Source organism: Papio anubis, chromosome 1 (assembly GCF_008728515.1).
Source record: "Papio anubis isolate 15944 chromosome 1, Panubis1.0, whole genome shotgun sequence".
Classification (NCBI taxonomy): Eukaryota; Metazoa; Chordata; class Mammalia; order Primates; family Cercopithecidae; genus Papio; species Papio anubis.
In genome coordinates, this window is record NC_044976.1 from 203,857,172 (window position 1) to 203,885,160 (window position 27,989).

General features: G+C 41.9%; 1 protein-coding gene across 7 annotated transcripts in view; it reads right to left on the bottom strand.

Annotated features, from left to right (window-relative positions):
- Positions 1–5,535: 5,535 nt before the first annotated feature.
- TARBP1 (TAR (HIV-1) RNA binding protein 1) overlaps positions 5,536–27,989 on the bottom strand; it is an 84,536-nt gene continuing 62,082 nt past the window's right edge. For 2 of the 7 annotated variants that reach the window (XM_021931485.2, XM_003893745.5), the window contains exons 23-30: positions 23,511–23,597; positions 18,704–18,900; positions 14,055–14,136; positions 11,924–12,095; positions 7,828–8,019; positions 7,545–7,669; positions 6,614–6,750; positions 5,536–5,949 (exon numbers count right to left, since the gene is read on the bottom strand). In XM_021931485.2, coding sequence (XP_021787177.2) covers positions 5,781–5,949; positions 6,614–6,750; positions 7,545–7,669; positions 7,828–8,019; positions 11,924–12,095; positions 14,055–14,136; positions 18,704–18,900; positions 23,511–23,597 — 1,161 coding nt within the window. In that variant the 3' untranslated portion in view covers positions 5,536–5,780. Of the gene's footprint in view, positions 5,950–6,613; positions 6,751–7,544; positions 7,670–7,827; positions 8,020–11,923; positions 12,096–13,732; positions 13,826–14,054; positions 14,137–18,703; positions 18,901–23,510; positions 23,598–27,989 lie in introns of those variants that run through there. The other 5 variants (XR_002519066.2, XR_002519065.2, XM_021931488.2 and 2 more) reach the window with 5 other exon arrangements.

Sequence of the window (27,989 nt, forward strand, 5' to 3'; positions counted from 1 at the left end):
TCTCAAACTCCTCACCTCAAGTGATCTGCCCACCTTGACCTCCCGATGCTAGGATTACAGGCGTGAGCCACCGCTCCTGGCCAGGCTTCACTTCTAATTCTAGTTCTTTTGTTATTTCCACCACATCTGCAGTTCCTTCCTCCGACCTGAACTCACCTGCTGCCTTATTAGCCCCTAACAAGTTGCCTGTCCTTTAAAACTTTGAAGCCAGGCATTGACTTCTCTCTAGCTCTGAAAGTCCTAGATGGCATCCTCTTCCAAAAGAAGGCTGTTTAATCTACACTGAAATCTGTGTAGTGTAGCCACCTTCATCAGTGATCTTGGCTAGATCTGGATGATTTGCTGCAGCTTCTGCATGAGCACTTGCTTCTTCACCTTGCACTTCTTTGGAGATAGCTTCTTTCCTCACACTTCATTAACCAATGTCTGCTAGCTTCACAGTTTTCTGCTGTAGCTTCCTTACCTCTCAGCCTTTATAAAAATGAAGACAATTAGGGCTTTGGTCTGGATAAGGCTTTGGCTTAAGGGAATATTGTGACTGGTTTGATCGTCTCTCCAGAAAACTCAAACTTTCTCCATATCAGCAATAAGATTTTCACTTTCTTATGTGTTCACTGGAGTAGCACTTTTAATTTCAAGAACTTTTCCTTTTGCATTCACAACCTGGCAAAGCATTTGGTGCAAGAGGCCTAGCTTTTGGCCTGTGTCAGCTTTTGACATGGCTTCCTCACTAAGCTCTTTCATTTCTAGCTTTTGATTTAAAGCCAGAGACATGCCACTCTTCCTTTCACTTGAGAACTTTAGAGGCCATCAATAGTGTTATTAATTGGCCTAATTTCAATATTGTTGTCTCAGGGAATAGGGAGACCTGAGGAGAAAGAGAGATGGCAGTCAGTGAGAGGAGCTGTCAGAACACACACTTTTTTTTTTTTTTTTTTGAGACGGAGTCTTGCTCTGTCATCAGGCTGCAGTGCAGTGGCACAATCTCAGCTCACTGTAACCTCTGCCTCCTGGGTTCAAGTGATTCTCCTGCCTCAGCCTCCTGAGTAGCTGGGACTACAGGCACGTGCCACCACGCCCAGTTAATTTTTGTATTTTTAGTAGAGAGGGGTTTCACCATGTTGGCCAGGCTGGTCGCAAACTCCTGGCCTCAGGGGATCCGCCCACCTCGGCCTCCCAAAGTGCTGGGATTACGGGCGTGAGCCACCACACCTGGCCAGAACACACATTTATCAATTAAGTTCACCATCTTATATGGGTGCAGTTTGTGGCACCCCAAAGCAATTATAAAAGTAACATCAAAGATCACTGATCACAGATCACCATAACAGATAAAGCAATGAAAACATTTGAAATACTGTGAGAATTAGCAAAACCTAACAGAGAGACACACGCTGCTGAGAAAATGGCACAGATAGATTTGCTTGACACAAGGTTGCCACAAACCTTCAATTTGTAAAAAATGCATTATCTGTGAAACACAATAAAATGAGGTATGCCTGTATAAGGGAGGATATGTATAGATTATATGCAAATACTACACCATTTTATATAAGAAACTTGAGCATCTGCAGATTTTAGTATCTGCAAAGTCTTGGAGCCAATCCATCATGGATACTGAGGGACGAATGTACTGTGTTCATGGATTAGAAGACTCACTATTGTTAAGATATGGTTAAATTCTCCCCAGTCTGATCTATAGGTTCAATACAACCCCAATCAAAATCTGAATAAGCTTTTTTGTAGATATTGACAAGCTGATTCTAAAATTTATATGGAAAAGTGAAGGAACTAAAATAGTCAATTCTAAAAAGAAGAACAAAGTTGGAAGATTCACATTACTTGATTTCGAGACTTATTTGAAAGGTATAGTAATCAACACAGTATGGTATGGGCAAAACGAAAGATACAGTTTAATAGAACAGTAGAGACCCATACAAATAGTCAACTGTGTTTGGACAGAAGTACAAAGGCATTTCAACACAGAAAGGATCATCTTTTCAACAAATAGTGCTAGAAAAATTGGATATCCAAACACACCAAAAAATAAACTTTAACATCCTCACGCTTTGTACAAAAATTAACTCAAAATGGATCATAGATCTAAATGTAAAATGTAAAACTATAAAACTTGTAGAAGAAAATCTGAAGAAGTACTGCATGATCTTGTGTTTGGAAATGAATTTTCAGATAAAGCATCAAAAGCACAATCCATACAAGTAAAAGCTAAATTGGACTTTATCAAAATTAAAAACTTTTGCTCTGCAAAAGATACTCTTAAAATAATGAGGATAAATTATAGACTGAGAGACAATATTTGCAAATCATATGTTTTATGAGGAACTTGTATCCAGAATAAATCTTGTAATTCTCAGAATAAGAAAATCCAGTTTAAAAGATAAGATTTTGTACATCTCAGAAGGTATACTCTGAAAAATATATGAAAAGATGCTCCATGTTATTAAACATTAGAGTAATGCAAATTAATACCACAATGATATAATCACGACACACCTATTAGAGTGGCTTAAAAAGTTGACAACACCAAGTGCTACTGAGGATGCAGAGCAACAGTCATTCTCTGCTGCTGGAAATGCAAAAAATAAAGCCCCTTTGGAAAATAGTTTTTTACAGAGTTAAACATACACATACCTTATGACCCAGTAATCACACTCCTAGGTATTTCACCGAATAAACTGAAAACAAAACCTGTATATGAATATTTATTCAAAGCTGCTTTATTCATAATCACCAAAACCTTGAAACAACCAGATGCCTAAAACAGAGGAACGGATAAACTGTGATACATCTATGTAATGGGATACCACTCAGCAATAAGGAAAAATGAACTTCTGATTCACACAACATAGATGAGCTTTAAATGCACTTTCCTATGTGAAGAAGCCAGATCCAAAAGGCTACATATTATATGCTGCCATTTATAAGATTCTGGAATAGGTGAAACTAAAGAATAGAGAACAGATCAGTGGTTACCAATGGTTGGGATGAGGAAACGCGTTGACCATGAAGGGGTTACACAAGTAAACTTTGGGTGACAAAACTGTTCTGTATGGCACTGTGGTGACAGATCCATGAGTTCACACTTGTCAAAACCCAGACTGTGCACTACAAAGAGTGACCCTGAATGCACATTAAAATAAAATCAACCAGGATATTCAGGGGATTACAATATGGAATGCAGGTTGTGATGAGTCTAGTTGTATTATAAAATACATGACATAACCCTTTTCAAAGAGGTGGGTAAGAAAGGGACTGACCTAAGTAACTGGAAAATGGTGTTTTGACCAGATACTGTAAGGCTATGGGCAAAAAGAACGGTAAATTTGCAATTCTGAAACTACGTTTATATTAGGATTGAACAAATAAGTAAATATAGATAATGAGAACCAGGTCTATGTCAGAAAAAGCAGTTAAAAGCAAGAGGTGAATGTTAGAATGAATCCTGTGGTGCTGGATTGGTGTCAGAGATATCAGTACAAAGTCACGTTTATGTTCACCTGTCTAGACTGATAAAGGCAGAAACATCTATAGATACGTACCTACATGGGTTGGTAGACATACACAGATCCCCTAGCTCCATCCACTGACAGGGCTTGTAATTTGCATAGCATCCAAGTATTCCCCCAAATATTAATTACTGTGGTAATTTTAACAGGTGCCCCTGAATTCTTTGATACTCCTCCCCACCACAGTTTACATTCCTTACCCTTTAGTATAGACTGGACTTAATGACTCACTTTTTTTTTTTTTTTTCTGAGATGGGAGTCTCGCTCTGTCACCCCGGCTGGAGTGCAGTGGCGCGATCTTGGCTCACTGCAAGCTCCGCCTCCCGGGTTCACACCATTCTCCTGCCTCAGCCTCCTGAGTAGCTGGGACTACAGGTGCCCACCACCATATCCGGCTAATTTTTTGTCGTTTTAGTAGAGACGGGGTTTCACCGTGTTAGCCAGGATGGTCTTGATCTCCTGAACTCATGATCTGCCCGCCTCGGCCTTCCAAAGTGCTAGGATTACAGGCGTGAGCCACTGCGCCCAGCCTAGTCACTCACTTTTAACAGACTGAGGAAGGGGACAGGTAGCAGCTTCACAGAGAAGAATGTGGCAAGCGCAGCCTTCACCCGATGATGGGGGTGGTCCATCCTGCTGGTGCCATGCACCATCTAGCACGATGTGATGGGAAGGCACCTGATCACTGGCATGTTCTTCCTTAAAACCCACAACCTCAGTCTAATGAGAAAACACCAGACAAACCCAAATTATGGGACATTCACAGAATACTTGGCCAGTACCCTTCAAAAGTGTCCAGGTCATGAAAGACAAGGAAAGACTGAAGATCTGTCAGAGATATGAGGAGACTAAGGGGACATGCAATGTGGTATCCTGGGTTGGCTCCTGGGGCAGAAAACAGAGTGGAAAATGGGATACCTGAATGAAGCCTATAGACTAGTGAAGAGAACCACTATCAATGGTTAATTTCTTAGTTTTGATGAAGGTTACCATGGTTATTAAGATCACATTAGAGGCATGTGGGTAAAGGGTGTATGAAAACTTTGTGTACTGTCTTCGCAACCCTTCTGCAAAAGTTATTTCTAAAGAAAACTACAGAAGAGAATTTACAGGTAATGGACTCAAATTTAAATATTATTAAAAAGGACCCAGATATAATTGAAGTTCATTGCTGGGTAGTGATAAATAAAGTTACTCATAAATAATTAAGTAATAAATACTAGAGAAAAAAATCAAAAGAACAGAAATAGTCAATCAACACTTATAGGTTCCATTCTATTTCGATAATGATATACAGGAGTAATTCAACTCCTTTAGGTCCATGTTCATAGTTGTCAGAACCACTATTTGATCTCCGTGTGCAAAGGTGATACGAAAAACTTCATACAAACTTTTTTTTTTTGGAGATGGAGTATCATTCTCTCACTCAGGCTGGAGTGCACTGGTGCCATCTCGGCTCACTGCAGCCTCTGTCTCCCAGGTTCAAGCAATTCTCCTGCCTCAGCCTCCCAGGTAGCTGGGATTACAGGTGCACATCACCACACCCAGCTAATTTTTGTATTTTTAATAGAGACAGGGTTTCGCCATGTTGGCCAGGCTGGTCTTGAATTCCTGAGCTCAGGTGATCCACCCGCCTTGGCCTCCCAAAGTGTGGGGATTACAGGCGTGAGCCACCGCACCTGGCCATAAACTTACTGTGAATGATTATGGCCTAGTTCATGGCTTTCAAAATAAATTAAAGCCTATTGCCTGAGCATTCTGAGCCTCACAGGGACGCTGGCTCTGCATCCTGCCAAGCGTGCTTCCTGAGGGGAGTACCGAGATGGAAAGCGGCACAGAGGCTGACGACCCCTCTTCATTCGGAACCTTTGCCTCAACCTCCCTGGTCTCCTTATGACTGAAGGGTATGAGTGTTGACAGATGATCACTGCTTTAACTCTGCACTATCATAGACCACATTTCTGAGAATAGGCATTTCTAGGAAATAAATTATCTCTTAAAAAATCCATTCTTTTATTTCCACAACTGCTTAAAATATTTTATTAATGGAAGAATACAATTTAACAAAAAGTGTTTATTAAAGGGGAAAATATATAGTATTAGGTTTAAGGCACATGGCAAACTTTTGGCATTAAATTGCAAGAAAAAAGAAATACAAATTATCACAGTAAATTTCAGAATCTGTTTCTTTAGTCCAAATAGTTTTTTAAAAAAAGGTTTGAACAGCACCAGCGCTTCACTGAGGAAGGCACATCATGGCTTGGCGTCTCCGTGGGAGAGCAGCTGCTGCCTGGTGTACTCCCAGATCAGCAGGGCGCCACTCACGTGGACGTTCAGGGAGCGGATAATGCCCTGTTGAGGAATTTCCACACAAACGTCCAACTGCTGGATCAGATTTGCTGGAATTCCCTCACGTTCATTTCTGAGGAAGAAAATGGAAGAAGGGTTAGTTTTCCTGTAACAAACAATTTTTCTCTTTGATACTCTATTTTTTATTTACGTATTTATTTTTCTCTTCGCTATTCTGAATGTTACTAAAAGAGACATTAACAAATGAAGTTAAGTCTGTAGCACTGGGAAATAAGTAAGAGTGTAAGAAAAAGACTGATGGGTCAATTCCGTGTTCACCTGACGATGCCAGAGAGATGAAATAAAAGGAAAGCCCCGGGGGGCTTCTTATAAATGTTACAAATCAAAGAAAAGTGCAGGTATGAGCAGGAGTCAGGGTAAACTGTAGAACAGAAAGGTAACATCTTCCTAGCCAGGCACGGTGGCTCACGCCTATAATCCCACCACGGAGGCCAAGGCGGGAGGATCACTTGAGGTCAGGAGTTCGAGACCAGCCTGGCCAACATGGTGAAACCCCGGGTGGTGTAGCATGCCTGTAATCCCAGCTATTTTGGAGGCTGAGGCCCGAGAACTGCTTGAGCCCATGAGGCAGAGGTTGCAGTGAGCCGAGATTGTGCCACTACACTCCGGCCTGGGCTACAGAGTGAGGCTGTCTCAAAAAACAAAGCCCGAAAACCTAACATCTTCCAGTGGTTTGGGGCTCAGGGAATATACTACGGACAAGAGAAGATTCTTACCCCAACAAGAGTAGAGATTTCTCAGGAAAGCAATATTGGGTTAGGTCTAAACTTTTGGCAGTTTGTTCCACTCCAATGATGGTATAACCTTCTGTTTTCTTCTGCTGCAGATAATCAATTAGGTGAGGTGGTTTTACCTGAATATTAGTTTAAAAAGAACAGAATATTCATTCAGTTATAGCCCCGCTTGGAGTAAATTAGAGTTAAAAAACATATTAACCTCAACTTAAGTCTTTTTAAAAGAAAAAGAACAGAATCATACATTATAAAAAAGAACTCTCCCAACATGATATCATGATATATATATATATTTCTTTAAGTGGAGTCTCGCTCTGTCCCCCGGCTGGGGTGCAGTGGCCCAGTCTCAGCTCACTGCAACCTCCGCCTCCCGGGTTCACACCATTCTCCTGCCTCAGCCTCTCGAGTAGCTGGGACTACAGGCGCCCGCCGCCACGCCTGGCTAATTTTTTTTTTATTTTTTAGTAGAGACAGGGTTTCACTGCATTAGCCAGGATGGTCTCTGTCTCCTGAGCTTGTGATCTGCCCGCCTCGGCCCCCAAAGTGCTGGGATTACAGGCGTGAGCCACCGCGCCCGGCCAACATGATATAAATTTCTAAGAATTATTCCTAAATCAAGAGTGGGCTGTAACAGGGTATGTTTTACTGAACAGAAATCTACATTATTGATGATTTCTAAAAATGTGACCTATAAAAAAATAAGTAGAAAAACAGAAGTGAACTGTATTTTACTTTAAATACTGTTCTTAAACGATTAAAGGCTGCACTGCTATAAATATGCAAAAGAACTAATACACAAAGAGCACTACAAAATATTTTTACAAATACAAACTTTTTATAAAAACTTTTAGGTTCACGGGTACATGTGTGGGCCTGTAATAAGAACTTGAATAATAAATTCCTCTCCACCCACCTCCACTAGAGGAAGCCACTGTTCCGCGGAGACGCTGAGGTGCTGGAACTGTTTGTCGCTGATACACTGAAGGCTGCCAACAACGAGCGCCGAAGCCCCAAATACCTCACAGGTCCTGCACAGTCCTGCACAGAACACCTGGAATCATTCCGATTGTTCCCAACACAATGCTAAGCTCATCATGTCCCATACAGTCCTTTGAAGCTCCCGTGACAGTGGATTCATTAAAAAATGTTTAAGACCAAAAGATTTTAGGCAAGCTCCTGGAAAACTACCACTTTACCTCCTAAATTGGTTGGTTTGTCGATGAGCGAGGCCACGACGATGAGTCTACTAATTGACTTTCCAAGTCTGGCAGCACGATCCTGAAACAGGAGCTCCAGGTCTAAGTCGGGAACACGATTGTTCCACGGGATAATCTTCTTCTGAACGTCGGTCCACTCTGCTTGGTTATCTGCTTCGACCAAATTAGTACCTGGGAAGGAAAAAGAAAACAATCCCACATATAAATAAATCTGAATCTCTATATATTTATTTATACATGTATATGTATTTTTAAGAATTTGAAATACTTTAGAATGAGATGTATTTAACTAAAAAACTTCAGTTGGACTCGGACACAATTCTCGTTTTTAGTAGCAATTTTAAGTTTTCAAACTCAGCTCTACTAACCAATATACTGTGATACTTCATGAAAACATAAGATACACATTTTTTCACATTTTAGCATATCTGAAATTGAGACACATCTTAGAATCAGAGTATCATTGCTAACTTTTTTTTTCCTTGGAGGTACATAAAATAATGATGTATCTTACAAACAGCAGCATATTAGATTAGGATTTTCTGTGGAAAGACTGTATTTCTGAAAACAATATAATAAAATATCTAAGATAATTTTATAAGTGCTTGGGGTAACTTTTCTAAAATGAAGGATGTTGTATAAAGTAGTTATCTCTTGACAGAAGTGATGAGGACACAGAACGTTACTAGCCTATCTGACTGCAGTGTTTTCACCTCTGTAGAACGGGACTGAGACTCTACCTCTCAGGCTCTTCCTCAACTCTGTCCTACTCCAAACTGCTTTCTGAGCAATCAAGGAGCACTTAGTTCACTTAGGATAGGAGAGACATGCAAATAACTGTAACACAGCACAACAGCGAAGGTAATGCTCACACAGAAAGGAGTTACTAATGTCTAGGGGAGGGAGAGGCAAAGGACAAGACCCCGGAAGGCTCACGGGAAGGAAGGAAAAAGTTTGCAAAGCAGACAGTAGATACAGTGCGTGCACATACATGGGATGTGCGAGCAACATGGTTCGGGCAGCAGCAAGTACCTTGGTTTAGTGCACAGACTGCAATGGAGTGGAGGGAGATGGCTCAGACCAAAGGGCTTTGCATATAATGATAAAGAATTTATTCTACTGGCCGGGCACAGTGGCTCACAACTGTAATCCCAGCACTTTGGGAGGCCAAGGTGGGAGGATCACCTGAGCTCAGGAGTTTGAGACAGCCTGGCCAACATGGCAAAACCCTGTCTCTACTAAAAATACAAAAAAATTAGCCAGGCGTGGGGCTGGTGCCTGTAGTCCCAGCTACTCGGGAGGCTGAGGCAGGAGAGTGGCGTGAACCCAGGAGGCGGAGCTTGCGGTGAGCGGGTGTGCCACTGCACTCCAGCCTGCGCAACACAGTGAGACTCCATCTCAACAAACAAAACAAAACAAAACAAAAATACAAACATTAGCCAGGCGTGGTGGTGGACGCCTATAATCCCAGCACTTTGGGAGGCCAAGGCGGGAGGATCACCCGAGGTCAGGAGTTTGAGGCCAGCCTGGCCAACATGGCGAATCCCCATCTCTACTAAAAATACAAACATTAGCCAGGCGTGGTGGTGGAAGCTTATAATCCCAGCTACACGGGAGGCTGAGGCAAGAGAATCGCTTGAACCCAGGAGGCAGAGGTTGCAGTGAGCTGAGATCGTGCCACTGCACTCCAGCCTGCAGCCTGAGAGACAGAGCGAGACTCCGTCTCAAAGAAAAAAATAATTATTCCACAGATAAAAACCATTAAAAAATGTTAAGGAGAGTAACAGTACTGCTATGTGTTTTACAAAAATCTCTTTTAATAGCTATGTGGAGGCTAGAAAACCAAAGGGGCTTTTGTACTAGTCCAGGTAAAGACAATGCCAGTCTAAATTAAGACAAAGCAAGAGGGGCTAAAGAAGAGGAGGAGGAGGCAGCTTTGGGAAGTGAAATCGCCAAGACTGGGTAACAGATGGATGTGGCAAGAGCAAAAACAGGACAAGAACGACTTCCACGATGACTGAGTGACACCATTAATAGGGCATACAGAGCAGGCAGTTTTGGGCAGAAAGGCAAACTGAATTTGGATATGGTGATATTTCAAGAGCTTAAGCAATATCCCAGTGCTAAGGTCCAGTCTGTTCAGCACAGAGGCTGGGCAGCAGATAAGGACTTGAAGGTTATAGCTGCACAAGCGGTGGGTTCAAGCTGGGGACATTAATAAATGTGTTCTGGGAGAGCATGAAGAGTGAGAAGACGACCGGGCCAGTGAAAACCTTCAGTGGCAGGAGGAGAGGTTGGTCAGAGGGTACAAAGTTAGTTAGTCAAGAATAAGCTCTTGTGTTCTAGTGTACAGTACAGTAAGATGACTATAGGTGACAACAATGTATTGTATCCTTCCAAATAGCTAGAAGAGAGGATTTTCCATGTTCTCACCACAAACGTGAGAGGTGACGGGTATGCTAATTACCCTGATTTGACCATTACACAATGTATATATGTATCAAACCATCACTGTACCCCATAGATATGTACAATTATTATCTGTCAATTAAAAATGAAGTAAAACTTTTATAAAAAAGAAAACAAAATTAGGGGGGATGCTAACATTTAAGCCTCGGCATGGAAAGCCTACTACAACATGCCCCTCTTTACCAAAAACAGGCGGAACAGACAGACCTCGTTAGCCATTCTGCCCTTCCAGTAACACTGTATTTCCCTGATCCACTTTACGCAGAACTCGACAGTTGTCTATAATGACACCCCTCTTCCCTCTCCTCCCCGGCTCTACCCAGCCACACTGGAAAGTGCCTCCTGTCACTGTCTTTTGCTCCAGAATCTTCACAGTTGCTCTTCCTTTTCCAGTAAAGCTCTCCCCAGGACGGACCTTGCCTTGCCTTGCCCGTACTTCCTTGGGGTCTCTGCTCAATGTCAACTCCTTAGAAAAGTCTTTCTCACCCTCTGTCCCTCTCTTTACCCCGCTTTGTTTTTTCACGGTACCTCTACTACCAGACACTATGTTAGGTGCGTGTCCCCTGTTGTCTCCTCTGTAAGAATGTGGGCTCTGTGAGGCAGGGACTGGGTCCCACATCTAGCATGTAGGAGACAATCAATCAATCTTTGTTGAATGAATAAATTTAAGACAGTACGTCTTAAAACACATTAGTGAACCATCCAGAGGCCTGAAAAAATTTGCATTTTCCCAGAACTCTCCCCTAGAGATACTGAATTAATCCAGGGGTGGTTCCAGACCCATAATTGGCCTTTAAAAAAAAAAAAAAAAAAATCTAAGGATGGGACATGGAATCTGAATTTTCAACAAGCCACATGTGAGTCCTGAAGACATGAAAAGTTTGAAGAAGCACCAGTGTCAGCGGAATGTGGGGGACTCAGAGCAAGAAGGGTCAGAGTGAGGAGAAAAGGCAGGATGGCGGGAGACCAGCAAACACGTGGCACAGAAAGGGCAGGTGCGATCCGAGGGCAGCGTCCATCTGTCCACTCGGACTGTGTAAAGGAAACTGAAAGAAAAGGGAGGAGGAGGAGGAGGACGGGAAGGGGAGGAGGGGGAGGAGGAGGAGGGTTCCAGAGGAAGCTGATGGAAAGGAGTCAGTGTACAGGGAAGGGTGAGACAGAGGAGAAGGGATAACATGAAGCAGCACCCAACCAACCAAGAGGGAACTAGAATCAAGAGCTTTGCTTTATTCCTAAGAAGGACAAAAAAAGAGATTTCATCATTTGGTCCTTTGGGAAATGTTTATTTTTACAGAAATATACAGTAGAAAAGCAATGAGTGTTAATGAACAATACTACTTAAAAGGGAGGCCACTGGCCATCAGCTTTATATAAAGCAGATCAGGCTTTCTTTGGCTTTTTTTTTTTTTTTTAATAGCAAAGCTAACTTTCACTAAAAGTGTTAGTCAAAGTTATACCACACTTTTACACTGTCTTTTCCCTAAGTGGAAAGGCAGAGTTCACCATGTCAATAAAAGTGATATTATTAACTACCTGTCCTTAGTAACTTAAAAAAATCTAACCAGATCAACAAGGGGAAAAAAATAAAATGAAAATTATTTTTTACCTATGTCTTGCTGAGACCAGTCACCTGGTTTTAGTTTACTAAGTTGAGTTTGAGAAAGGTACCACTGAAATCCCGCATCTAAAGGAACATCAGTGAATCTGGTAAATTTATCAATGGTGATCCACTCATCTTCAATAAGGCCTGAAAGGCGTGGAAGGATGTAAAATATGGTCTGAAAAGAGAATTATAAAATCTAAATTTCTTCCCTTAAAAAAAGCAAAGAAATACATAACATATTTAAAATACAACTTAATTATTAATGATATATTCTCCAAACTATTACATCTGATCAAACTATATACTTTCATTTATATCTTATAGCAACTGTCTATATATATTTCTCATCTTCTCTGAGAAATTAGGGGATTAATTTAGCGAATCCCTGAGAGGAGAAAGAACTTGTACTCCGGTACTTCTAACTATATGTAATAAAACAGTATGCGCCTAATAAAAACAGTGTTTCAGAAGTAATCAGTTCTAATGATGGACAGTATTTGGATAAGTGCAATTTACTGATAACTAAATACCTCCAAAGGCAATCAAGTTCAAGCTCTTTTCATGACAAGTCTTTTACTCCCGTACCCATTAGATAAATTCACAATCTGAAATCTGGTTTGACTAATATAATTAGTTGTGTGACATTAGGCAAGTGATTCAGCCTTTCTTGGCTTCAACTTCCTCATTTGTAAGATGAGGATAAAATCAGATTACAATAGCATATTAAAGTGTCCGTGAAAACGGCATAGTCTGACAGCACTGTAAACAGTCATTGCATAAGCAATCCTCCTTTGCTTTCCTTACCTACTAAAAGAACTGAACCAGAAAAATAACTAACAGTGAAAAAAGTACACAGGAAGCAGAGGTCTAAGTAACAGGCAACTTAAAAATGAAACAATACTCTTAGCAGCAATGCACACGTCTTCATGAAAGGCTTTAGAATGAATATGGTTTTCTTCATGCTAGCCGTATCTGTGCAAACTTAAACTGGCACAATGATCACGATGACATGTTGATTAAGGGGGCACTAAGTACAGCTTCAAATACATGAAGCGATACAGTTCTTGTGAACAATTAAGCCCATTATTTTATTTACACATATGGTTTTAATTCATTTCATGACTGGAGAATACATCATAAAACATATGAGAGTGAGGTGGTCAAAGGTAAGGATGAGGGAGGGCAGGAGGGAGGCAAAGGACTTACTCCTGTTGGAGGACTGAATAGAAAAAGGTTGACTTAACACTAGAGGGTGACTAGAGGAGTCCTGCAGAAAGATGCGGACAAAGCATTCGGGGTGCTAAAGAACACAGAGCAGAGCATATTAAAATCTTTGAAAAATCCTAAATGATATTTGCAGTGAAGCAGCAGAAAATACACATTGTGTTCTAGGATGCATATCTCACAATATATAGATCTATACTTTTTTAAAGATCAGTTTATCAATAATCTTAGTAATCTACCAAAAAAATTGCTTATGCACAGTAGCTTAAGTTACCAATAACTTACACGTTCTTCAGAGGAAAAGCCCTAGGTCAATGATTTAAATTCAAGGGCGGCACATCATAATTACAGATGAAAAAGGGAGAAGGCAATGTCTAATGATTTACATATTGAATTAATTTACATGTTAATCATAATAAGCATGTTTATGGTTCTTACAATTATATAAGCACATTTTGTTACAGTCAATGAGGGGATGTATCATTTGCTATACAATTTTCATTACCCAGAACCTAAAAACTGCCATTAACAAGAGTATATCTTTTTGTTCTTTCATTAACAATGGGCTTCAGTACAATGAAATCTCACCTGCACAAATGTTCTCACTCATTTCCTTTTAATGTCAGAACAGATTTCTGTTTAGTTAAATATTCCCTTCCATGTTTACAAGCCAGACACTGCCTGAGAAATAGAAAGTGAAAATGACTAGCCAATTTTCACTGCTTAAGAGTGAAATGAAAGCAAGTCATCTGCATAAAGTGACAAAGTTAAACTTAGAGCTTTAAAATGTTAAGGTGATGTTTGTAAGCAAGAAAAAAACTTTACCCTAATCATAACCCTTCAACAAAAGCAGAAAGGATTCAGGATTAAATATACAGTAGAGAATTTACAAATGATATTCTCTACTCACCTCTAGACAATAATCCTTGAGTGGGTGAAATGTTGCAAAAAAGAAATGCTCTTGAATGCGCTGCCAATTCTTCTTGGCATTCCTAAGGATTAAAAATATGGTATGAGCCACAGACAAATCAAACAACTCTGGTGAGGGGAGAATCAATCAGATATCTTAAAAAGGGGCTGCAGAGTTGAGAAGGAACAGAAAATTTTATGAACTTTATCCTAAGATTGATACACACCTCTCCAAGATCAATATATACGTTAAAAACTGACACTTACTACATTTCACATTTTGAAGTAGAACCTTAAACCTGTGTCTGGCAGAAAACTCTTTTTCCAGGAGAGAAAACCATTACATAAAAGTCACTTTTTCTACTCCAAAGACTCATATCACACAGCCACGCTGTACCCACTTTCACAAACCAAACAAATTTACTATGAGCAGGGTTTAAATTTTTAAAACATCTGTTGTCAAGTTTATGTTTTAAAAGGCAAAAAAGGTAGGGATAAAAGTTATACAATATGACAGGCAGGTTTCAGATGAAATTCATGATCATCAACCCATACACTAAGCAGCAATTTCAAGACATTTTTCTCGCAAGATCACGCTCCTGCTCCGGCCAATGTATCTTCTTCACACCCTGGAGTTCCTATGCCTTCCCCGACCCTCTCATTATCAGCAGACGGCCATGCCTCACACATCACAGGAGACAGGAGCGAGAGATCCTCTTCCTGCCACCTCCTTACCCACTGTCCTCTCTTCTCCTTCACTTTCAAGAGTCTCTTTTCAAAGGGCAATCCCCTGCCCCACAACAGACCCCATTCCCCTGGGTTCTGCCGTATCTCCCCCAACTTCTGCATCTCCCCTGTTCTCTATTCCAGCCTTTCCGTCAGCCTTTTCAAAAGGGCTTTTATATCTAGTCTTAAAAAACAAAACAAAACCTTATCAAAGTATCCATCAGTAGTGGACTCAAGCGATAACCTAAGGCACAGCCATACGATGGAATATTAGGTAGCTGTTAAAAGAAAAGCCAGTTTACTGGGGTTTCACCTTTGGTGGGAGAAGGGAGGAAGGAGACTGTCTCGTTTTTATTTGATGGCTTTCTGCAATGTTCAACTTCCTAACTATGAATATCACTTAAAAACAACTAATGTTACCAAAAATGAAACAGAAGCCCTCTTTTGACAGCACCTCCACCACTAGCTGTGGAACTTTCTAATATACTATTTTTTGAAAGAATTTTCTAAATAAGTTGACTGTGTCTCACCTTCTGCATTACCCATATTTTGAAAATTTAAAGACATGAAATATTTTAAATATTCCAAATATTCAGGTAAACAAAATTATAGACACCAATAAACCTACCACTCTGATGTAATATATGTTAATATATCATCCTATCCACATTTGGACTGGGTTTTTTGGTACTTGTTTTTGTTTTTTGAGACAAGATCTCACTCGGTTGCCAGGCTAGAGTGCAGTAGTGCAATCTCAGCTCACTGCAGCCTCAACTTCTTGGGCTCAGGTGATTCTCTCACCTCAGCCTCCCGAGTTGCTGGGACTACAAAAGTGCATGCCACCATACCCGGCTTTTTTTTTTTTTTTTTTTGTATTTTTATAGAGAACAGAGTTTTCCCATGTTGCCCAGACTGATCTTGAACTCCTGGGCTCAAGCAATCCACTCACCTCAGCCTCAAAGTGCTGGGATTACAGGTGAGAGCCACTGCACCTGGCCCCATCTTAGACCTATTTTAATGTGGTTTCAATCCCCTAACTATGCTATCGTATGGCTCTTGATAATCCAGCAAATACTTTAGGCTCTTATTTACCTTACCTCAAAGCCTGTGCATTTCTCTGGCCCTCGACTAATCTCATACTAATCTAAACCACAGTCTTCCTCCCACTTTCTCTTGCTCACCTCTGATCTGCTCTTCACACTTTAAATAATGCAAAAGAAAACCGGATGATGTCATTCTCAAGTTTAACTTTTTGCTGGCTTCCCAATTCACTCAACATCAACCCAAGCCCAGTCCTGGCCCCCTCCATCTTGTGGCTGCTCTGTTCCCTCCCTCAGCCAGACCAGGCTTGCTTTAGTTAAAGCTCTGGGCAAATCAAGTGGGGCTGGGCATTCCCAAACACTGTCTTCTCCACAGAAATCTCTTTCCTTCACTCTTCGTTGACCTAGTTCCTATTCATGCTTTGGATTTTAATGTAAACATCGTGTTACTTAGAAAGGCTTTCCCTAAGCCACCCAGACTGAATAGTCTGTGTTTCCTCATCACCACATATACTTTTCTGTGATTTATTTTAAAACTTTTAAAAATTGCTCTGATTACTTGGTATCTATTCCCATCTGACTGTAAGCCACACGAAGAAAGGGGCTTCATCTACCTGGCTAACCCCCAGCACACGGTCTTGTGCCTGTCATAAGCCGATCCCAAGGAGGTATGTTATCACAGAACAGAGGTGGCTCAATGCCCAGAGTGCCTTATTTATTTATTTATTTATGAGACGGAGTCTCGCTCTGTTGCCAAGGCTGGCGTGCAGTGGCGCGATCTCGGCTCACTGCAACCTCTACCTCCTGGGTTCAAGAGATTCTCCTGCCTCAGCCTCCCCATTAGCTGAGATTACAGGTGCCTGCCACCAGGCCCAGCTAATTTTTGTATTTTTAGTAGAAACAGGGTTTCACCATGTTGGCCAGGCTGGTCTCAAACTCCTGACCTCAGGTGATCCACCTGCGTTGGCCTCCCAAAAGTGCTGGGATTACAGGCGTGAGCCGCTGCACCTAGCTGGATGCCTTATTTTGATTGGCTGTATCTCCTACCTGGTACTGAGATTTTTAAAGTTATTTTTTAAAACGGCGTTTTATTGCTTAATAAAAAATATGAGTATAGCCAGTTGCTTTTAGAAATCAAAACACAGCTATCAAGAAGCTTAGAATAGGATCAACAACCAGGATCAAAATGTCTCAATACCAAATAATCAATCACCATCTAAACATAGAGAAAACAAAAGCTGACAAATAGCTACCTGCATGTTAAATTGTGGCAATTCCCTCAAACTCCCTTCCATTAAGGAAGGGCCGAAAGTCTATGGGGTAACTATACCCTCTGTCCCCTGGTTACCTATCTCTAACCATCAAACACTAGTAGCACGTAAGTTCATTAAATTAGGAGCAACTTTGGTAGCTTGAGTTTGGATTATTGCATGATAATGCAAATGCGATCCTGAGAAATATTAATGTTCAAATCTACACATGTAAACTCAGCCATGTATTCACTAAATAATAGGAAATACACCATACACCAAGGAGAAATAAGACATTTAAGGTTCCTTGAGAAGATCCAAGATTTCTAGTCTTCAGATGACAGTTGGGATTTTAGGGGTCCCTGGCAATGCTACAGTGAATGAGTAATTTTGATGACCAGCCTTTGCTGGGCCAGGCACGGGGAGGTCCTTCTCCAGTACACAGAACTGTGCACACTGTACCAGGAGTCCATTCCCACCTCTGTCCCTCCTCTGGACCCCATCTCCCCACAGCTAACTCTCTTTTTCTCCTGCTATTCCCTTTCCCCTGTTTTATCTCAAGCTATTCACTTTTCTCTCTTCTCCATTTTAGTATTTATTTATACTTATCAAGTATCTTTCTCCCAAGCCCCTAAAACCTCCCTTACCCACTTAATGCCCAAATGCCTCTTTTCAACAAATGCATCAAAAGTCAAGGAAGGTAGAAAGGTACGTCGTGGCCAGGGAGGTACTCTCGCCCTGCCCCCATATGAAGCTACACAATGACTCAGTCTTATTTGTACCATGTACAAATAACTTGATGGTCACGGCCAAGACCTCTACATGTTACTGGTTTTCCAAATGCTATTTCATTTGCTTATTATGCTGTTTCCAACACTTAACCATTTGTGTATATGAATTAGTGGGTGCTTTTTCAGCTTTTAGATGAACAATCTTTTATGTTGGTTGATATTGCTTGTGTCTCTAAAATTTAGAAAAAAAAATCCAGAATTCTGGATGGCAGTAATCTATGATAATAATAAAAAGGCAAAACAGCGCCACCTCAGAGACAAGGAGACAAGCGCAGAGACCCACAGGTGCTTATGACACTGCAGCCTGCTTCTGCGCCGTGACGGGTGCGGGGAAAGAGAGGCAGACGTGGGAACTACCGTGAGGGCTTCACAGACACTGGGTCCTGCACCGCTCCCTCACCCCATCCACGTCACTTGCTTGATACTGAGCTTCCATGTACGATTTTGTTTGCGGAATAGCAGAGTTCTCTTAGAAAAGAGAAAAGGCTTTAGCTGTAACTCGTATAGCTGAGAGGTGAAGAGCATGTCTTTAAAGTCAGGTCGTGCCACTTCTAAGCAGTTCTCAAACAACAGAGGATGACATTTAGCTATACTGAAGAGAAACATGTAAAAGATTATTTATACAATAAAGGATTGAGGATAAAAGGGCAGTAAGAGGTCAAGGTGGAGCTGACAATGAACTGTAATCAACCACACCCCATAGTGAGCTGTTGACGCCTGGCCCAGTCTGAGCCCTCGATGCTCCAGCATGAGGATGTGGAAGGAGAAGCTGACGCAGCATGGGCACCACCCTCTCCCTATGGGCCCTGCTAGAGGAGAGTGAGGGCGACGAGGGCTCCTTACCCTGCCCCATGCATGCTTTCCACTTGATGGAGGCTGGATTCAATCACAGGAGTCAGGGCATCAAATTCTTCTACATTTAACACTTTACACACAGTCCAGAGTTTCTTAAGAGCGACTAAAGCATACAGTCGAACACTAAAATTGTGATTGAAGCACCACTGCAGCACAACAATAAGGGCTTGCTTCAGAATTAGTTTCTGAAAAGGAAGGCAAAAAATTCCTCAAAACACAGACACGGACCATTTTACTCTCACTTGTATGACACACAAAAAAGTATACGAATGATACAACTGCTCCTGGTAAAACTTCTTGCACTGGCTTTGCTACCAGGGCCTCTCATTCTTCCCTCCTGGACAAATTCGGCGCACTGGCATTTGCAATTTACTCAAGGAAAAACACATTCTCCCAGCTCTAGATTTCATTAATGCTGCAGTACATTTTCCCCCATACTCTAGTACCTGAGTTAACTTGAAAATCAAGTATGCTTTATGCTAACCATTATACAACCACAGTGTTCTTCAAATGGAGCCTCCATCACTTACCTTAATTTGTGCTGAAAAAGTCAGAAATAGTCTTCAAGAGTCCCACTTCTGATGGCTTGAAAATGCTCCTAGAGCAAGATGCCACACAAAGTGCTGTCCTCCTCCTCGCCACTGATTTCTGAGCTACTCTGTCTTCCCTAATGGTGATCCTGGACCCACACAGTACTGAGTAGTGGCAGGAAAATTAAGAAGTGAGGGGGAGGCTGGGCGCGGTGGCTCACACCTGTAATCCCAGCACTTTGGGAGGCCGGGGCAGGCGGATCACGAGGTCAGGAGATCGAGACCATCCTGGCTAACTAAAATACAAAACACTCTACTAAAAATACAAAAAATAGCCGGGCGTGGTGGCGGGCACCTGTAGTCCCAGCTACTCCGGAGGCTGAGGCAGGAGAATGGCTTGAACCCGGGAGGCAGAGCTTGCAGTGAGCTGAGATCGCGCCACTGCACTCCAGCCTGGGTGACAGAGACTCCGTCTCAAAAAAAAAAAAAAAAAAAAGTGAGGGGGAAAATAATAAAACTGTTTAAATTTCCCTGTAGTCTTTTCCTGTGAACTTTAGTCTTCACACATATACTAACGAAGGAACCAGAAGGACCCAAACGTTTAATGAAATATCAGAAGCTATTTTGATGCTCCTACCAAATGCACTTCTCCCCTAAGGCTCATGTGCTCACCGGCTGCACCTGGCAGCCCAGTTTCTACTGACCAATGAAAAACAACCATATTCACAGAATAGTTTACCAAAGGCATCAGCATGGCTGATAACACACTTCAGTTACCTAAAGTTTCTCTGAGAAGGATAAAAACAGATACAAATAATCCTCTTTCTCTCATTCCTTTACTCAACATGTCATCAACATTTATCAAAGGTCAGTGACTGTACTGCCAACATTACAAAGTATGATGTTATGATATACACTGGTTTTCGTCCACAACTGCTGGCTTCTAACTCCCACAGCCCTTGTTACAGTCTTTTGTTATAACGATCCCATTGGGAAGGAAGTCACTTGTGCAGGCTACACTGAAGGAGTGAGAAGTCATACTCCCCCTCCTTCAGGGCAGAGCATTTATAAAAATTACTTATAATTTTTTTTACAAGGGATTTGTCTTGTCCGTCCCTTCTTTTTTTTTTTCTTTTTGAGACGGAGTCTCACTCTGTAGCCCAGGCTGGAGTGCGGTCGCGCGATCTCGGCTCATTACAATCTCTGCCTCATGAGATCAAGCGATTCTCTTGCCTCAGCCTCCCGAGTAGCTGGGATTACAGGCGTGTACCCCCATGCCTGGCTAATTTTTGTGTTTTAGTAGAGACAGAGTTTCACCATGTTGGCCAGGCTGGTCTCAAACTCCTGACCTCAAGTGATCTGCCCGCCTTGGCCTCCCAAAATGTGGGATTACATGCGTGAGCCACCGTACCTGGATTCATTTATTGATTCAATCATTTATTTGTATCGGTGTGGGCTCGAGGATATTTATTTTATTCTTTGGGTTGTGATCCAATACTGCTTTATTTTGTCGCTCACACTGTTTCAGCTTTAGCCACTGGGAACACCTTCCCTCTGCACTCCCATCTCACATCACTGTGTGTACGTGTGCCGTGCCTTCTGACTCTACAGGATGCTCTACCAGGCTCATCTTGTATACTTTCTGCCCTAGTTTTAGAATCAGCCATTTCTCCAGCGATCCCTGGTTCATTTTATTGGAGAATGGTGTTAGCAACCAAGATCTTGGACCTAGGTATACATTACTTGTAAATGAAAAAAAAACCACTATAATTCTCCATAGGGAAAACAGTGCTTCCTATGGAGGCCACACTCAAAAATGTTGGTACTGCCAGTGATCGCTTGGCTGGGGCCTTCAGGACTTAAATGATGCTTTCATATACATCAGTGTAAAAATGATGCTTTCATATACATCAGTGTAAAAAGCCCTGCTCGTGAATTCTCACGTCCCGCTCATTTTATACAATGAGCAAGCTGACAGGACAATACACAACTACGAGCATAATTCAGAAAAGTTTTTTTTTTTCTTTTTTACTCTTAGAGGAACACTTCGTGCTCTGATCTTGAAACCACCATTGCAAAATTGTAACTGAGGTGGGGAAAGAGATCTGACCTGACCAACTCCATCTTGCTTCTAACCTCCAAGCTGTCCTTATTCATTGCTGGATGTAGGCTGAACTAACTTTGGGAGGAACTTATAGTTTAAAACAATGATAACAGCCCTTTCCCAAAACAAACCTCCTACTTGTCTGGGGACTAGATTTTCTTTGTAGGACTAACAAATTAGCCTCAAGATTAGAAATAATGGTTTAGGAGTCTTGTAGCTAGAGGCTACAAGATTGTGACCCTCCCTAAACTGCTCCTATGTCAGTGCTTGAGATATTTTGCAGACCCTGCACTTGACGGACCAGCTGGCACCACCCAGGTCGATAAACTGGCTCATCTGATCTTGTGGCCCCCACCCCGGAACTGACTTAGCACAAGAGGATGCCTCAATTCCCTATGATTTCATCTCCAACCCAACCAATCAACACCCTTGACTCACTGGCCTTCCCACTCCCACCAAATTATCCTTAAAAACCTGATCCCCAAATGCTCAGGGAGACCCATTTGAGTAATAATAAGACTCCAGTCTCCTGCACAAGCAGCTCTGTGTACTCTTTCTCTGTTGCAATTCCTGTCTTGAAATCGGCTCTGCGTAGGCGGCGGAAAAGGTGAACCTATTGAGCGGTTACAACCTCTGTCGTGTGTGACAACTGCTTTGAATCGTTAATTGCTCAGTACAGGTTAAGTAAGCCGCTTTGAAGAGAATGGAAAGTCTTAAGTGATTGCTTCCAAGAAATCAATCCTACATTTATCTAGGTAACAACGGACTTTATGTATCAGAAATGAAGAGACTGACAAAGTCAGTCAGTTTGGCCTTTTCTTAGGTATGTCAGGTCAGATTTTTTTTTTTTTTTCCTAAGGTGTTGAAGTGGAAATTATTCCATTCTACTAATTAGTGCTCCTTTTTGGATGTTTCGAAAATAAAAAATAAATCTAAAATGTGTAATATACAGCAAGTACAAAAAGGGCTTGATGGAAAAATAACATGCTATTTTTACCAGATCTAACATAAACATCTCCTAAGTTCATTTTCAGAATTTGTCTAAACTATTCTTAGGCTATTCATCTACCCTGCAACACGACAATGTCTGCGCTGTTTTAGCTTTCTCAATAGATTGTAAACAAATCTCTTTCCTGCACATATTTAAAAGAGAAAGACAACATTTGTTGTCTTTGAATGAATATTTGTTTATCTGAAGGCCAGAGCCTTCTTGATCTTAGGAAAGGTGTGAACAAGTTTTCCTGGAACTGTAACACACTGCCATCTGGCTGATACACACTGGAAGACACCATCAATTTAAAAGTGTTATCATGATTTTAGAGGTTAAAATGCGGTGTGGAGAAAGGCCTGTCTTAGAATGGATGAAATAGGTTAATAAAAAACAGACCACTGTTTAAAAACCAGAACACTGAAAAATTCTAGGAAAGCTTATTTTCCCTTCTATTTTTATGGCACTTTCAACACTTAAGAACACTATTTCAATTAAGTTTTCTCCTAGAGTTTATAGTGTATCAGTACATTCTTCTCTGTGGATGCAATAATACAGAATCTTATTGCAAATCTTACTGGCAGGTTCTCCTAAATTCGTCAACGGTTGCCATAGTGATTAACCAAAATTAGTTAGGATTTCTGCTTATCTGTGTGAGAACTTACTGGGGAAATTGTTCTAAACCTGAGAAACATGAAGCAACTGTACTGCACACTCCAAATGATGCCAGTCATTTTATATCACCTTCAATTACCCAACAGCTTTTAATAGTCTGGCCCTAAGTTTCTTTGCATGAGCATTTGTTAAATAACTACCATTCAGTCAAAGAATGCAGTAAGGGAAGTCCTGTTTAAAGAATCCTAAGTAATTCTAATCCTAAGAATTATAAATAATTATTAATTTTATACAAGTATCAACAAAAACTTACCCAGTAATTTGTCTATAAATTTGGTATGTACTCATGCACACCTCAGTGTGTATGCATGTAAATGGGTAATTCCCGTTTACTGGGTATTCGTGTCTAATACATGTGCACATTAGCGGGGCAGTGGAAAGGAAAGGGAGAAATTGCAAAAATCACAGGAATGCTCTACATATAAAAAATTGGTACAAATAATATAAAATTCTTTTTTTATAGTCAAGTTCAAATTCTTACAAACAACTTAAACTCACCTTTTCTGGAATGTTTTGAGTAACAACGTCCAAATGTGATAAAACTGCTAAAAATGTACAAATGCTTGTTTTAAGATTTTCTTCACCCTGAAAAAATAATCACATAAATATTCATTCAAAGCTTACTGTAAGCCATGCGCGTGCAAGGCGCCGTGCTGGACTCTATGAGGGCCCAAGACGGGAGGCCGCCTCTTCCCTGGAACAGCCCAGGGTCTGGGTGGGAAGAGGGCTGCAGTGGCAGGCGCAGGACTGAAAGCAGAGGAATAATTTCCTAGAGCCACATGCCAGTGCATAGAAAAATCAGCAGGTCACATAAAGTACTGAATAACTCAACTCTAAGAACAGCAAGGCTGGGCACAGTGGTGCACGCCTATAATCCCAACACTTTGGGAGGCTGAGGCAGTCAGATCATTGGAGGCCAGAGGTTTGAGATCAGCCTGGCCAACATGGTGAAACGCCGTTGCTAACAAAAAATACAAAAATTCACTGGGCGTGGTAGTGCGTGCCTGTAGTCCCAGCTACTGGGGAGGCTGAGATGGAAGAATTGCCTGAATCCGGGAGGCAGAGGTTGCAGTGAACTGAGATCATGCCACTGTACTCCAGCGTGGGCAACAGAGCAAGACCCTGTCTCAAAAAAAAAAAAATGAAGTACAGTGTGCCCCCTGTATGCGTGGGTTCTGCATCTATGAGTTCAACCACGGATGAAAAATATTTAAATAAATAAAAAATTTTAAAAACACAATTAAAAAGTAATACAAATAAAATTTAAAACTGTATAATAGCGATTTACATCACATGTACATTGTACTAGACATTGTAAGTAATCTAAGATTATTGAAGTACATGGGAGGATACACGTCAGTTACATGCAAATACTATGCCATTCTAAATAAAGAACTTGAGCATCTTCAGGTTTTGGCATCCATGGGGGGCCTGGAACCAATCACCCAGGGATATCAAGGGTTGATTACAGGTAGCAGAGCCAAGGGCATGCTCACTTCAGGAGAGGTGAGGCCTTCAGGATGGGAAGGACTGGCCTGGAGAAGGAGCAGGAAGGTGAGAGAACAGATAAGTGAATAAGAACAAAGACACAGAGGCAAACTTAAGGGAAAGGCAGCAAGAGGAGATAAAGCCAGTTTCGCAGGGAGTGACAGAGATAAGGCTCAAAAACTAAATGGAATTATACTACAGAGGCTTTAAAAAGCTATAGCAAAAAACCTATATAAGACTTAATCAGCTATCTTAGGGAAAGTTTTTCAAAAAGACTGTTCAATTGGAATCTGGAAACTTCTGATTCCAGTTGAAAAAGACTGTTCAACTGGAATCTGAAACTATTATTATTCCATAATAATAGTGGTTTGGAATAATACATTATTTTAGTGATAATAAACTGATAAATGCCAGACAGATTGGAACGAAAAGAGCATACAAGCAGAAGACCAGTTTGGAGACCTCTCCAAGAGGCAAATCAGATGATTATTGAATTCCTTTATTTAATTAACAGTTACTGAATGTCTTCTACATGACAGTTACTATAGAAACAAGTTCCTGTAACTTAAAAATCTACTGGAGAAGAAAAACACCAAATCAGATTAAAATTCTAACTTTAAGCAATACTATTTATGTGCTATGAAAACCTAAAATTAGGGGATCTAAATACTCGGGGAGGTAACTTCCCTTAAGAATGACAATATAGGCTGGGCGCTGTGGCTCATGCCTATAATCCCAGCACTTTGGAAGGCTGAGGTGGGCAGATCACAAGGTCAGGAGTTCAAGACCAGCCTGGCCAATATGGTGAAACCCCATCTTTACTGAAAATAAAAAACTTAGTTGGGTGTGGTGGTGGGCACCTGTAATCCCACCTACTCGGGAGGTTGAGGCAAGGGAATTATTTGAACCCACGAGACGGAGGCTGCAGTGAGCTGAGATCACACCACTGCACTCCAGCCTGGGCGACAGCAAGATTCTATCATCTCAAATAATAATAATAATAATAATAATGACAATATGGGCCAGGTACAGTGCCTCATGACCAGCCCAGGCAACATAACAAGACCTCATCTCTATAAAAAATTAAAAAAAAAAAAAATTGGCCACGCATGGTGGCATGTGCTTATAGTCCCAGCTGCTCAGGAGGCTGAGGCGGGAAGATCATTTGAGCCCAGTCATTCAAGGCTGCAGTGATCTATAGTCGCCTGGGTAACAGAGCAAGACTCTGTCTCAAAGACAAAAAAAAGAAGACACATGAACTGAGATGTGAAGGGAGAGAGCATTATCCAGATAAAGGGAAGAAAGAAGACCGTTTTGTGCGATAGCCTGAAACCAAAAGGACTAGTGATAAGCAGGAAACACTGAAAAGGTCAGTGTGGTACTCAGTTATCTCGGGTGACCCCCAGTCAACCAACCCTCCCTATGCATGACCGATGTAGGCTCCTTCCACCACAGCAGGGATGGTCATGTGATTTGCTCTGGCCAATGAACATTAGCAAGCCTGAAGCACCCAGAGGCTGGATGAGCACTTGCCCATCAGGACATGTCCCCCCCAACACCCCCGTCGGCAGAATGCTTATTCTTGGAGAACTGAATATAAAGAGGTCCAGCTACCCTGCTGGAGACATGGAGTGGGAGCGATGCCCAGCCAGCAGAGCTGCTCCTGCCATTGCAGCTGAGGTGACAAATATGTGAGCGAAGGAGCCATGTGGAAGTCTCAGCCCCAGCAGACATCACAAGTAGCAACACTGCCCAGCCAGGCCCAGACAACACACACATCATGAAAAAAACCAAAACACTGTTTAGGCTGGGCGCGGTGGCTCATGTCTGTAATCCCAGCACTCTGGGAGGCCGAGGCGGGTGCGTCACTTGAGGTCAGGAGTTTGAGACCAGCCTGGCCAACGTGGTGAAACCCCATCTGTACTAAAAATACAAAAATTATTTAGCCAGGTATGGTGGCGCGCACCTGTAATCCCAGCTACTCGGGAGGCTGAAGCAGGAGAATCACTTGAACCAGGGAGGCAGAGGTTGCAGTGAGCCGAGATTGTGCCATTGTACTCTAGCCTGGGCAACAAGAGCGAAACTCAAAACAAAACAAAAAATATTGTTTACACCGCTAAGCTTTGGAGAGCTCTAGCAACAGAAAACAGACAACCAGTGTGCCTCGTGTAGTAAGCTGAGAATGGACGACACAGAGAGACTAGAGAGGAAAGAGGCCTAAGATCATGCAAGCCTTACAGGACACTCCGAGGAGCGTAGTCTTCGTCCTGAGAAGACGTAAGACACTGTCTTCAGCGGGCGGGGTCACCTGTTGAAATTCTCACCGTGGAAACCCTGCCTGGGCTTCAGGGTGGAGAGCAGATGGAAACAGAGCCAAGAGTGGACGTAGGAAGCCCAGTGAGGCAACCACTAAAAGGGATGACAGCAGTGTAGACTGAGATACAATGGCAGAGACAGACAAGAGAGAACTCAGAAATATTCAGGCAGAAAGATCAGGACCTGGTCATGAATCAGACACAGAGCATGGAAAGTGTCAAGGTTTCTGGTTTGTGCAAATGCACAGATAGCGGTGGTATTCACTAGAGTAGGAAGAAGATCAAGTTTGAGGGAAACAATAAGGCACTCAGTATTAGACATCTACGTTTTAGATGATTTAGTCTAAGGGAAAATCATCTACAAGGAAAACGTCTACAGCAAGGGTCAGAAAACTTGTTCTGTAAAGTGCCAAGCAATAAATAAAAACATGGCTTTGTGGGCCACACAGTCTCTGTTGCAATTGTTCAACTCTGCCACGTTAGCACAAACACAGCCACAGACAATATGAAAATGCATGGGCATGGCTGTATTCCAATATAACTCTGCCAGGCCAAATTCAGCTGTCGCTTGCCAACCCTTGATCTAGAGTCAGGGGAAGATGTGTGGCATACAAATACAAATGAGTAAGTCATCCGCATTAGGCAGTATGTGAATCCACAACATAGATAAGACTGACTATAAAAATAAGAAAATTTAAAAAAAGCCTAGCCCTAGAGAAGCACCACCATTTAAGAGGTGGGCAGGGAAGGAAAAGCCTGGAAAGGACACAGAAAAGAGGGCAGGAGGGACCAAAAAAGTGTGTGTCACTAGAACCGAGGATAAGAAAATGGTCAGCAGCATGCATGTGGCTGAGAGAAGACGACGAAGGCTGACCACTGACTCATGGAGGTCGCTCTTGACTCCTGCAACAGTGTCTTCTGAGAAGTGACTGAACTGGAAGTTGGTCCACCATGGATTCAAGTGTGGGGTTGGGGAGGATGTGACAAAAAAAGGCTGGGCGCAGCAGCTCACGCCTGTAATCCCAGCACTTTGGGAGGCCAAGGTGGGCAGATCACCTGAGGTCAGGAGTTCAAGACCAGCCTGGCCAACATGGTAAAACCCAGTCTCTACTAAAAATACAAAAATTAGTCGGGCGTAGTGGCACACACCTGTAGTCTCAGTTACTCAGGAGGC